The sequence below is a fragment of the Sinocyclocheilus grahami genome, unplaced genomic scaffold, assembly GCF_001515645.1.
Source record: "Sinocyclocheilus grahami isolate Dianchi unplaced genomic scaffold, SAMN03320097.WGS_v1.1 scaffold319.1, whole genome shotgun sequence".
Taxonomy (NCBI): domain Eukaryota; kingdom Metazoa; phylum Chordata; class Actinopteri; order Cypriniformes; family Cyprinidae; genus Sinocyclocheilus; species Sinocyclocheilus grahami.
The window spans coordinates 886,756-900,332 of NW_015505498.1; the positions used below are offsets into that span (position 1 = coordinate 886,756).

The 13,577-nt window shown below is 39.2% G+C and overlaps 1 protein-coding gene across 1 annotated transcript; it reads right to left on the reverse strand.

Moving 5' to 3' along the window:
- Positions 1 to 3,704: 3,704 nt before the first annotated feature.
- On the reverse strand, positions 3,705 to 13,377 carry LOC107602098 (matrix metalloproteinase-23-like). Its single transcript, XM_016294506.1, has 9 exons — positions 13,282 to 13,377; positions 9,738 to 9,880; positions 9,333 to 9,472; positions 9,037 to 9,204; positions 6,022 to 6,186; positions 5,524 to 5,634; positions 5,206 to 5,332; positions 3,842 to 3,876; positions 3,705 to 3,748 (listed from the first exon to the last, which is right to left on the reverse strand). Exons 1-9 carry the CDS (start codon positions 13,375 to 13,377, stop codon positions 3,705 to 3,707), a joined length of 1,029 nt encoding a protein of 342 aa, XP_016149992.1.
- Between the last annotated feature and the right edge of the window lie 200 nt (positions 13,378 to 13,577).

Sequence of the window (13,577 nt, forward strand, 5' to 3'; positions counted from 1 at the left end):
AAGGTTCAAAAAACATTTTCCACATACTGTACATTATTGTTTTTACAAAGCTCATTTGTCTGAAAAGCGCGGTGTGCTCTGATTGGCCAGCTATCCAGTGCGTTATGATTGGCCGAATACCTCAAGCGTGTGACGGAAATGTTACGAGGTTCAGGAAACTTTCCTCCGTAAAATGCGTTGCTCACATCTGAATATTTGGGTTGGACTGTTCTGGAGCAGTGTTGTAAATAAAACGTAACCACTGATTTCTAGTCGTGTCCTCTTTTGTGTCTGCAAAAGTAGTTTGGCTTTTGCAACGAAACACACATCGTCTTCACGACATGGCGGCGGCGGCGGCAACAACAATACTACAGCGAGAATAAAAGTTACGCCTTCTTTCTTTGCGTGAACATTTGAGCGGCGTTATGCAAATCTTCCCACATAGTGATGTAGGTATGTGGGGGCGTGTTAGAACAAGCCGTTTTAGGTAGGCGTGGTTGACTCTTAACTTTTATAAAGATTATCTCTTTGGATTTGAGACTTTAATCTTTGCGACTTTAGGGATCTTCTGTATGCACAAACAGCTTTTAACACTCAAAAGACAAAGGAAAACATGAAATCGCATCATATGACCCCTTTAAAATACATGCTTGTCTCCAGATGAATTCACTAATATCTCTAATAATCACTAATATATATATGTATTATGTGTCTAACAGAAGCACATGTTGAAAGAGGGAAAAGGACGGATGTTACAGGCCATCAGTCCCAGACAGAGCCCCAGCAGCAGTCCCGTCCGCGAGGAGCGCTCGCCGTCCCCCACCTTCCGTCTTCCCTTCTTCACCTCCTCACCATTCTTTTCTCTTCCTCCTCCTCATCACAGCAGCGCACACTGCACAGGCAAAGATGAGGACGAGTAGCTCGACATCCGTTCTAGCAACCAAGCTCACAACCAGCTCTTCATGTTGTCTACGCTTTCTTTAAGCCATTTTGAGTTGCCAAGAATATAAATGAAGGATGGACTAGCTCAAGATTTATTTGAATATGAAAAATGTTGAAATGCACAATAGTGACCAAATTATTCCACCCGTACTTTCTAAAGGTTTTGATCCCACGTCTCCCTCTCGCTTCAGAGAGATTTGCCACACACCACTAAACCAAAAAGCTCATATTGTTGTTCTTTTCCTTGGATCGTAATCGGCCTGGAACTTGCATAATTATGCATTTTTAGCGCTTCTCATTTTTTTGTTTCACAACACCGCGTCTGCTTGCACGTAATCTCATTCTCAATTGTGCATAAAACTCACCCTCACCTGCCTTCATTGTCCAGATCTTTTCATACTTGAACAGGGGCCCAAATTTGAGACTAATTCCAAGATGGGGGAGGGCTCCCGGGACAGAAATCGTCTTTGTATAGTTCTAGAATGTTTCTTCTCATTTTATGCTGGTTACTGTATTTCATCTCAGCTTATGTTTTTACTTTCAATCATTCTTTTTGAACATTCGTGTGTCTTTCTGACCTTTTTATGTTTCTGCTAAAGTTCATTAGGTGTTTTTCCTCATATGGACTCTCTCTCTCTCAGACTCTGATGTGAAGTAATAATTTCGGGGCCTGGCAGTGACGGCGTCTGGCACCCACATTTAAACCCTGTGCTAGTCTGTGGCACGGGTCCCAGTCTTTTTGGAAAGGCTTTGCTTTGCTTGAATGTTTACATTACCCAAGCCTGCTGAGGGACAGTGTTAACACGAAAGACTACCAGGACCTGTTGGTTTACATGTTCACATTGGACAAGAAGATGATCTTAGAATTATGTGTTTGCCAGCGGACCAAAAGACAACTTTGACATTCTTGTGGTCAGGAACATTGATTTGATTTGTTTTAGATCTTTGAGAATCAAAAGGACTGTGAAAGCTCTTGAAAGAAATTTTTTTTTTTGTATTGTCTCGTGGCTTGTTACTTATTCATGGGGATCAAAAAGCACTATGTACTACAGCACCTTTAATGTCCAATAACATAAGATTTTAGAAAAAATAAGATTTTTCAGGTTACATTTCCACTTTCCAAATTCTATTACTAGTTCTAGCATCTGCATTCTTAAAAATAAAGGTTCCAAAAGGGGTTTCACAGTGATGTCATAAAGAACCACTTTTGGTTCCCAACGGCTTTCAGTGATAATTTCTTAAAATAACAATTTTTTCTTAGTGTGAAGAACAGTTGAATAATCTAAAGAACCTTTTTCCACCGTGAAGAACCTATTGTTTAATGGAAAGGTTCATTGGATGTTAAAGGTTCTTCATGGAACCGTAGATGCCAATAAAGGACCTTTATTTTTAGGAGTGTAGATCATTTAGTAGCCCTGTGTGTCCTAAAGGACCAGCACATGTAAACAAGACCATATTTCCCACCATAATTGACAAAATGTCATGATACATGTAAGAACTCTAAGAGTAAGAAACGGATTCAATGACAGAGAAAGGAAAAGTGTCATAAACTCATTTTCATGTCTGAGTCACAGATCCACACCTGCCTCTAAGTGGTTCTCAACTTGGGGACTTCAATCCATTTGAGTCCGTCAGTAAACTTCAACAAGGGCTTAATTTTGTCTAAACTAATTTAAACTAAAACAGTTTTACAGTTAAAAAGCTTAAGGCCCATTCACACCAAGAATGATAACTATATTAGTTCAGACGTTCTAACGTTCTGTTTATAAGCGCGTCTGCCACTTTAAATGATTGAGCCGTGAGTGGTTGGATTCAGACTGGCTGTCAATGTTTTTTAATCATTCATCAGCTGGGGGAAAAAAATCTGAAAATTATTCCAATGATATTGTTCCTGTGTATAAAGTTATAAATTGTCATATCCAACTTTATCCACAAAAATACTCACAGCAAATCTCAACTGCTTGATATTTTTTTACGTATCAACTGCTTGATATTTTTATTTCATCGCAAAATGTCACTATATTATCTCCTAGCTGTAATCTGCTAAATGCAACTATAAGGCCTGAAGATATTAAGATGGCATAAACATTAAAGGGATAGTTCTCACATACTCACCCCTTAATGTCATTCCAAACATGTACCTTCGTTCGTCTTCGAAACACAAATTAAGATATTTTTGATGAAATCCATGAGATTTCTGACCCTGCATAGACGGCAACAGAACTACCACGTTTAAGAAAGGTAGTAGGACATCATTAAAATAGTCCATGTGACATCAGGGGTTCAACCGGGATGTAATGAAGCTACGAGAATACTTTTTTGTGTGTGTGCAAAGAAAACAAAAATAACATTATTCAACTATTTCTACTCTTCCATGTCAGTCTCCGCCACACGTTCACGAGAGTACCACGACACATGTGTTTCAGTTTCAGTTGTGTTGCTGTCTATGCAGGGTCAGAAAGCTCTTCATCAAAAATATCTTAATTTGTGTTCCGAAGTTGAGCGAAGGTCTGAACGGGTTTAGAACGACATGAGGGTGAGTAATGACAGGATTTTCATTTTTGGGTGAACTATCCCTTTAACATCACAATTTCTGTAAAGCTATTTAGCATTTTTAAAAAGCACTAAACAAACAAACTTGCTTGAATTTTTACTTCTGTTGTAATTGTTATAGTTGTGGGGTGGACTTCCCTATTCTCAAACTATTAGAATGATTATTAACACTTTATAGTTATTGTTATAGTCCATGGTGTGAACGGCCCTTTAAAACACTAAAATCAAGGCTACCGAAAAACGGTGGAATTCACATGCACCGCTGAGTATGAAACTGTACCTTTGCAAACAAAATTAAGAAATAAATGTTATGCCTCAGAAGTGGCAAAAAAAAAAAGCACCTTAGTTGTCTTTGTAGCAGACGTACAAAATGTCAGCAACTGCTCACCGTCCTTATACCAGCTGATGAAAGATGAAACAAAGCAGCTGAGATTAACTGGACAGAAACGAAGCTTCAAAAATGATGCATTCCATAACTGCACGTGTGTTTTTTTTGTTGAGTATCATATTTGATATATCAGGCTTTTATGGCTCATATAGTATGGAGCTCATACTCAAGGAGGAAAAAACACCTCAGTTTTATTCAGAGACCAAAAATTAAGCTTTAGCGTTAGTTCTGGCAGGTCACGTGAGTCAAGCTTGCATCAGCTGATTCTCAGCTGATCACATCTACCTATAGGGATACGACACCTATCGCGGCATTCCTATATAAGCTGTATTCAGTATTATTCAGCAGCTTTTCAGCTTGCTTCAGAGGAAATTACCCTCCTCCATCCCCAGCTCCACCTTTCGCCACAGTCAGGACTTAGCTTTCTGATATTCCTTGCTAATCAGACTCCTTTATCTTGAATAAAGTGTTACACTTAAATATCATTGAGTACATTAATGATATCTGCCTTGTTCTGTTCTGTTAACCCTGGGGGGGGTTATTTTTGCTGTTCTCCCTGCTCATTCATGACAGGCTGCATGGATGGGCAGGGAGGTTTTTTGCCCAGAACAGAACCATACCGCCAAACCAAACTTTATGCTAAGTATCTATCATTTTGACGATAGTGGTCCTGACAGAACTGAGCAAAAATATGCAATTTGGTGCAGATGCTGATATTTATATAGTCAAAAAGAAAGATTAAATTCTGATAGCTTGTAATGTAAATCAATGACATCTTTATAACAGTATAGCAGACTATTTAAATAAAATGATACAAATATCAGTTGTCACTCTATATCTCTCAGTAAGATGATATTTTAAATGCTTAGTTTTATGATCGAAGCTCTGTAGTTTTTATTATGGGCAAATCATATAATGCGATGCAATACAATAATGATTGAGAGATGTACAAATAAACATTCCTCAAAAGCCTGATGATCATATTTGATACTTACAGTTTAACATGATTTTTCAAAAAAGATTATGTATGGATAAACAAGTAAATCTAAGTTACTTCAGTCCAGTAAGTGTTCATCTTGAAATATTACTAGTAATATAAAAGTTATTCTTATGTTTACTTTATAAAATTCATTTGATAAAGATTTTATTTTATAAGATTTTACAACAAAAAGCCACGTGAAACACAACCTGAAGATGGACGTTTTTACAATTATAAACTATCAATCAGATCACAGAAAAGTATGTAAATTCAAAGTTTTGATCATGTTAATAATTTAGAGGCCTTAGACATGTGTGTATCAAAATATAATACAGTAGGCTTTATAGGGTTAAGGACGCTCTACCTGACTTTTGGAGGCACTCTGGTATTTTTTGTCCCGCAGCGGAAGCCCACAACTTTTCCACGAGGCACAATTTTGATCTTCACATTCTCTGGAGGAGGTGTCGGTGTAGACACTGCATCCAGAGGCTCTGAGGAGCAAACATGCATGTTAAAGAGTCAGCTGTACAAGTGTGTGAGTCTATAATATCACTACTATTTAAAGTAATGGGCGATGTCCGTCCACATGCACAATGAAGAATACTGTGTGACAGCGAAAGGCTTTTGGAGGGGAAGACAGCGCTGCAGGAGATGTTGGAGGAGGATGTTTTCAGTGTCTCACCGTAGCACAGGTCGCAGCGCTGTGGGCAGTTTTTCTTCATGAAGCTCCGCCTCCTCTCACAGAAACCCAAGCGGGCCCAAGGATCACACACTCGCTTCTTGTCCATGCATCCTGAAGCAAACACACACAGATGATAGAAGATAGTTATTTTTGCACTTTTTTTTAAGGTTCATACAATAGAAAAACAACCTATCTATTTTCTAAATGCATGTTATAGATCTTATTGTTAACGATTCATCCGTGCATGTTTCATTTTTGATCTCATAATGTTCAATCAAAATCTTCGGGTGAAAACGCCAGACTTCTGCAGGTCTTCTCCAATCATTTTGGTCACTCCGCCTCCACTTTTAAATGCCACTCCCACACCTCAACATCCAATCAACAACTGACTCTTAGAACCAAGCCCCGCCCTACAGTTTATGAATGTCACAATATGGAATAAAAGATCTGTCACTACTTCTGTTTCATTGTGACTTTAAACACCTGTATTTTGTTTACCATAAAGGCGCTGGATGCCCCGGATATCATCTTGAGCGATGTTCCTCTGACCCGTGTATGTTGCATTAGGGTGCATTAACGCATTAGGGTCCTGTGAATGCCAGAGGCCTAAAGCGTGACCGATTTCATGAGCAGCGACCTGAACCAGGTCATTCAGCCACACACCTGTGCAGAGACAACAACACACCATCAAATCAAAGAGGAAAGGGAAAGAAGAATAGATGGAGGATTGTGAGATTTCTTTGAGATCTCATGTTCCTTCTATGGGATTTTTGAGTTTAAACGTTTAACATTCAAAGTGAACTAGTGATGAGCACTCATCTCAAAACTGCTTCTTGAAGCGTCACAACATTTACAAGTCTTTTGTTTCGAATCAGTGGTTCAGAGCTTGTCTCAAACTCCCCAAGTCACATGATTTCAGCAAACAAAGCTTCATTATGCCATATTGTTTAAAAAAAAACTGTATGAAAATTTTTATGTGTGTATAATAAAATAAAAAAAGAAAGAATGATACTTAATTTTAGTAACACTTTATTTTAAAGGGGTCATATGATGCGATTAAAAATCTTTGGAGTGTTACAAGCTCTGTAAAGTTCTGTAAAGTTGCAAAGACTAATGTCTCAAACTCAAAGAGATATTCTTTATAAAAGTTAAGAGTCAACCACGCCTACCTAAAACGGCTCATTCTAACACGCCCCCACATGCCTACGTCACTATGTGGGAAGATTTGCATAACGCCGCCCAAATGTTCACGCAAAGAAAGAAGGCGTAACTTTTATTCTCGCTGTAGTATTGTTGTTGCCGCCGCCATGTCGTGGAGACGCTGTGTGTTTCGTTGTGAAAGCGAAACTACTTTGTTTGGCCTTCCAAAAGAGGACGATATCCGCTTCGTCATGCCTGGAGGTGATCCGCGCTGGTCGCTGAGGAAATACATCAACTTCATGCTGTGGATCGCCGGAATGGCTTTCACCGTGGACGAAGCGGAATCCAGCCCGGGGTCGTCACATGTGGTTGCCGGAAGGCCGCCGGCCTCTGCTCACTCTAGCCCGCCGTGTGTGACGCTGTGTTTCATTGTGAAAACTGTGCTGTGGAACTGTGGTAGCTAGATGTAAACAAACTTCTAGAACAAACAGATTATTTTGTTATACAAGTATGTAATTTGCACTACCCCCTGTATAGGTTCTGTGCACAGGTGCAGTCTTGACAGAAAGGGGCTGCCATTGTTGTTTCGCGGGCTATGAGATGCAAGAGCGCGGAACTGGGAGTACATCGAACTAGTACGAGTTCACGGGTGGGAAGTCACGGGTTTGACTGCCGTTCCAGTGCACTTTCACGGGTAGAAGGTTGGAAAAACACGGGTTACGGGTTGCCTGGAATGCGGTATTACAACACTGACGATTCAAACGTGATTTTGAGCAGTGTAGAGTAGCGCTTGTTGTTTGTAATTTCTCCGATCACAAATGCAGACATGGTTTTATGTATACGCAGCGCGATGCAACGCAACGCGTAAAAAGACAGTATAAGTCAGTATAATCAGTAATTATGTCCCCACTGGATGCAACGAATGCCTCGTTTATAATGGGTTTTCATGTTTTTGTCTCGTCGCTCCGGCCGGGACACGGTATCACAATATGGTAAGGGGCGTAACATTTCCGTCACACGCTTGAGGTATTCGGCCAATCACAACGCACTGGATAGCTGGCCAATCAGAGCACACCTCGCTTTTCAGACTGATGAGCTTTGTAAAAATCGACGCGTTTCAGAAAGGCGGGGCATAGAGGAGAAACAATAATGTACAGTATGTGGAAAATAATGTGTTTCTTGAACGTTAAACCGCATAAACACATTTCATTACACCAAATAATGTTCTTTTTAGTAACATCATATGACCCCTTTAAGGACAAATTCTCACTATCAACTAGTATGCATATTTCTAGCATTTTAGCTGTTTATTAGTACTTATTAAACACATATTAATGCCTTATTCTGCATGACCATAATTTAGATCCCTTAATCATACCCCTAAACTTAACTACCTTACTAACTATTAACAAGCAGCAAATTCATTAGTGAGAACTGGACCTTAAAATAAAGTGTGACCTTAATCTTTGCCAAGCCCACATAAAACAAGCACAACATTAATGCAAGAACACAAATTTGACAAAACCTTCATATTTAATGGTTTCATTTATTTGTAGATTACATTTAATAGATTACACTTCAATTAGAACATCTGCAGTTAGTTGGTAAAAGTGTCATTATATGTGTTTGGACTGAGTTGTCAGAGTTGTTTTGACCAGCCTGTGGCATTTTGAGCACTTCAAAACAGTGAATTATTTTGAGAAGCAATTGGCTCAGTTGATTAAGTTAACAAAAGTTTCTTATCACTAAAGAGAACTCACTAAAAAAAGGCATCAGTGGGTCTGTCTCAATTGATCACCTGTCTACTTACATGACGTATTTCCTGTATTGTGCTCACAAAATACATCTATTCATCTCTACAGTGTACAACACTTCACTCTAGCGCCACCATCAGTTCAAATTTTTAGCAAATCAATTTTGAACCAAAACAAAAGATCTAGAAACTAAAATCACCCGGTGCTTTCGATTTCCATTTGACTAGAAATAGATTTTCCACAAATCACAAATTTTGTCTGAAACATGCTTTTTGAATAGAATTCAAACTTAGGTGCCAAAAGTGAGGAATTGGAAATTAGTTAAACAGCGACACTTTTGCATATTTACACTCATTTTTTTTTATCATTCCCACAATGCACTGACAATACCACTGAAATCTGGTTAAAGCACCACAAGTCTGTCAAAAGTTCCAAGTTTTGAATATTGGAATCAATGAGCAGATATGTTATACTTGTATTCTGACAAGCACATCCACCCCAGACAGCAACATAGTGTTCTGGCCCGTGTGGAATAGACGCGGACCAGATGTGGGCCGGATCTGGGTCAACACTATGTTGCTGTCTGGGATTTTAATAAATAAATGTATCAGAGCAGTACCTTGTTTCCAGCTGAAGCGGGATTTGCCCAGAATCCAGAATTCGTGGTTGTCAAAGTGAATCTCTCCACGTGGGGGAAGGAAGGCGTGGGCCAGCTCACCGTTCAGTCCATCAAAACATGGGTGCAATGGAGACCACCAACAATCTGTGTGATTGTACGTGTAGAAGCCTGTCTCAGGAAAAGTTACAGAGTTTCATACAAAAATAGCAGATTAATTAGCTGCATAAAGTACTCCGTCAGCACTGCCAAAGTGCACATGCCTGATGCTTTGGCGCTTTTCCCGCACATTTATTTACCTATAGTGATGTCAGCACTTTTGTTGGGGTTGGTGATTTCAGTGAAAGTCAGAGGAGAAACATCACTCCATTTCGTGAAGGCGATGCTGATAGCTTTGCGGGTATCGTCTTTATTCAGTGTGTTGGGAAACTTTGTGATCCTTGAAGAGGGAGAAACGTAAATTGCTTCCAGCCAAAAATGAATGACACACTTTCAAAGAGCCTCTGTGTCTGCTATCAATCACAATGCACATTTACAAAAGCCCAACACTCCCGAAATCAATCTGCTCTTCCCAAAATATCCCTCATAATCTGAACCCCAGATCATCTCATGCATCTGTCTGGTCATACTTTAGGCATTCAACAATCATGCACATCAACAGAAAAGCTTCAACATATATATTTTTTATATATCCTGTGTCTCACTTGTAGGTGACGTTAAAATGCTCCCACTTGTATCCCAGTGGGTTGATGGCATAGCGCTTGGGTCGAGCCAGACCTCGATGAGACCTCGTGTCCACAGGTGCCAGTGTCTGCACACATGGTTTATGCAACTGAATACTAGCCACCTAAGAGGAAGATAGAAAAGGGATATATATAGCAAACCACCAAGCCAAAAGTGTAACGCAAATGATGACTCTGATCCACATGAGTACTGTTAATCATATGCTGAGCTCTGGAGATTTGAGACCTAACCTGCTTAATGCCCAGGTGTTCGCAGAAACCTTGATTACATAGTTCAGGTGTGTTTGAGTTCAAACTAAACTCTGCAGGAAGCTAGATCTCCATGTGCTGAGCAACCATGATATCAAGGAAGGTCCATAGTGATTACCAGGAAATTGACATACTTATGTCAAGATATACAGTGAATTCTGAAACACTAGGTAAAATTAATAAGAAATGTTTCTAAGTCACAAATCAAATAAGCAGAATTGCAACACTGGTCATGTGAACTCTGATATACTAGCTTCCACTTTGGATCAAGTCAAACCATAATGGAGAACACTATTGTCAAGTTTTATACAAAACCGTGGAGTTCACGCAGCTCCAATCCTGCTGGCATTAAAGTGCCCCTATAATGTATTTTTGAAAATTAGCTTTCATGCAGTGTGTATCACAGCTCTAAGTGAATGAAAACATCCTGCAAAGTTATAAATCTGAAAGTGCACCGTGTATAAAGTTATTGGGCCTCATTTATCAATCTAACGTAGAAACGAGCGCAGATCTGTGCACACAAATCAATTTACGACAGAGTTCACGTGTGATTTATGAAACATTCGTATGCCGCCGATCTCATCGTACGAATGATCGCATGTTGATAAATGTGGCGCCAGAAAACAATCGTCATTTGAATATCACGCCCCTAAAAACACCCAGGTTTAGAACTAACAGTTTCCCCGGTAACGCTGTACACAAAGCAGCACTGAGCTTACAAACACTGCTTTATCAGGCATCACAGGCGAGATGAAATAAAAATGAGACCGATCGGACCAATCACCGCAGATTAGCGTCACGCAAAGGAGGGCTTTGGAAAAATGAATCATTGAGCAAATCGTTTGGGAGTCGTTGAGCAAGTAAGGTAAAAATAAATGCATATTATGAGACAATGAAAGTGTATTTTGACCTTGCATGCACGTCAACCTGTGGTTGGGGACTCCCAAAACCAAAATATGAACCTTTCATAACCCATAATATGGGCACTTTAAAGCAAAAGAGGGACATTCCAAATGCTAAGACATTCTGAAATTCATAATTTTTCAATTCTTTTTACTTTTCACTCAAATGGTCAAGCTTATCCCTTTTGAAAAAGAAGTGCACTTAATTGTACTAAATGTACACAAATCTTACAAGTATTTAAATAAAACCCTACTGAATAATGAAATAAAAGGACACACATGTAAGTAAAGAGAATAAACTTTTATGACTTTCTTAAAGGGGTCCTATTTTGCTCTTTTACAAAGTCATGATTTTGTTTTGGGGGTGTACTAGAACAGGCTCTCATACTAGGTTGTTAGAAAAACACATTATTTTTCACATATTTTACATTATTACAACACCTCTCTCCCCAGTCTGGCATGAACGGCTCGAATAGTTCCGGTATCAAATGAAGGGCCGCCTTCTGAAAGACGAAATGTGCTGTGATTGGTTAGCTGGGCCAGTGTGTGCTGTGATTGGTTAGCTGGGCCAGTGTGTGCTGTGATTGGTTAGCTGGGCCAGCGTGTGCTGTGATTGGCAGCACTCGGCACCTGGTCGGGAAATGTCATGCCCCTTACCATAGCCGCCTGCGAGCTTCAGTGTAAATATTGCATCAAAATCAAATCAATTTGAGCGCGATTTAAACCCGGATGATTGTAACCACTCTAAGTTCGTCTGCCTTGGGGAAACTAGTGCGTCTCCGACATAGTGATAACCCTCATTGTCTTCTTTAGTGCAGCTCAACCAGGTCTCGTCCCATTCGTTGATATTTGTGATATCACAAATCCCGGAAAATATGCGTTGTAGTCCAAACGAGTCGTTCGTTGTAGTTTTTGAAAAGTGATTTCTGTTAAATAAAATATCTCCTTTTGAAGTGGACTTTGAGCTTTGTAACTTTGCAGATCTTTTTTATGCTCAAACAGCAGCATTACAGACTAACTAAAGTTGAAAAAGTGAAAAGGCATAATAGCACCCCTTTAACACACTTAAGTAATCATGTCAAATTAAAAGTTTTACAGTAAAGTACATTGTTTTAATAATCTTTTTTGTTCTATAAAGTACACTTATTTTGATGTGTTGACTAACATACTAACAACATGTAAAGTACTTGATTATAATTTTAACTGTCGTGTGTTATTTGATATATTTAAAGTTAATATATTTCTAAATGAACATATTTAAATACATAAGTTTCAATTTATGTAACAGTTTAATTAAATGTTGACAGGATCCCACTTAAATGTTTCAAACAACACTGCTAAGTTCAAATAACCGTACTAAACATACAGTGGGTACGGAAAGTATTCAGACCCCCTTAAAATTTTCACTCTTAACAATATTGCAGCCATTTGCTAAATTAAACCATGACATTTTTTTTTTAAATTGCAATTCAAATGCAATTTTATTTAGTTTTTTGTACTAAGAACTCTTTTTAAAAGTAATCTTTTCTTTATTGGTCTCAGATTTGTAAACATTTGGAGGAGCAAATAATAAACTAAATCAGGAGAGCTAACGTCTGCTGCTGCCTGATATGAAATTCCAGATGAATTCCACTCAGATGCTGTGTTTTGGTTCTCCAGCTCATCACATCAGTAGCTGCAGTCAGTAACTCATGCAGGCGAAGCTCTGGAATATCTGTCACCCATATGTGAACGCACCCGCTCCCTCCCCCTTGACCTTCAACACTCTTCCTCTCTCTCTCTCTCTCTTCCTCCTCCTTTTGATCTTTGCAAAGATTTTACAACTCTTTCCAGAAAAAAAAATGCTTGTGAACCAGCAATGAATGTCTCATTGTGATCAATGAGTAAGTAACATAAAGTTGTTTGGCCAAACAGCCTACAGTACATTTTTGGAGTAGGTTTTACAAGAGAATACTATTTCAGTCTTTGCACTTCAAAATTTCACATTTATTTCAACGCGTTACTTGTACTTAAACAATCATAATGAAAATTACTAGCAATATCTAAGTGAAAACAGTTTCTTATAAATCCCACATATACTTTTAAAAGAATGTATATTTTAGGAGTTAGCATTTGGTCGCCATTTCTTTCAAGAGATCACCCTTTAGCAGTGTAAAAAGTAAATATATTCTATTGTGCATGTATGAAAATGATCAAATAATTCGTTTAGAATAGTTTCAATGAAGTACAGCCACGTCGGATGCCAAACTACCAAGGTCCTGAAATCCTGTGCATGTCACTTTCAGTTCTTTTATGAGGACTAGACCACAAACCAAAGCTCATCATATGAAGTTGACATGATATCGAGCGCTTACCGTGGGTTTCCTCCACGCAGGCACGGCCACGGCATTATCCAGCAGCACCATCAGCAGCAGCAGCAGCAGCAGCGCGCAGGAACAAACCCAGCGCATCTTTAAATCACACAGCTTTCCTCGCGGATTACCTTGCACTTTGCGTTTGCGTCTGCGTCTCGTCCATATATTCTGGAGTAAGAAAGTATTTCCACAGAACTAAGCGCATCCAGACGCGCGCGCATCCGTGCTGGAGACAGATGTGTCCGCGCGAATGTTTCTGCTGAATGTGTTTAATACTCGCAGTAGACTTTATTTAG

Excerpts from the sequence above, each read along its gene's own strand:
- LOC107602098 (XM_016294506.1), bottom strand. The coding sequence starts at position 13,377 with ATGCGCTGGGTTTGTTCCTGCGCGCTGCTGCTGCTGCTGCTGCTGATG. Across the intron at positions 9,881-13,281 it reads CTGCGTGGAGGAAACCCACG|GTGGCTAGTATTCAGTTGCA; the intron begins GTAAGCGCTCGA and ends TCTTCCTCTTAG. Across the intron at positions 3,749-3,841 it reads TGAGCAGTTGCTGACATTTT|TTTCATACTCAGCGGTGCAT; the intron begins GTACGTCTGCTA and ends GCAAAGGTACAG.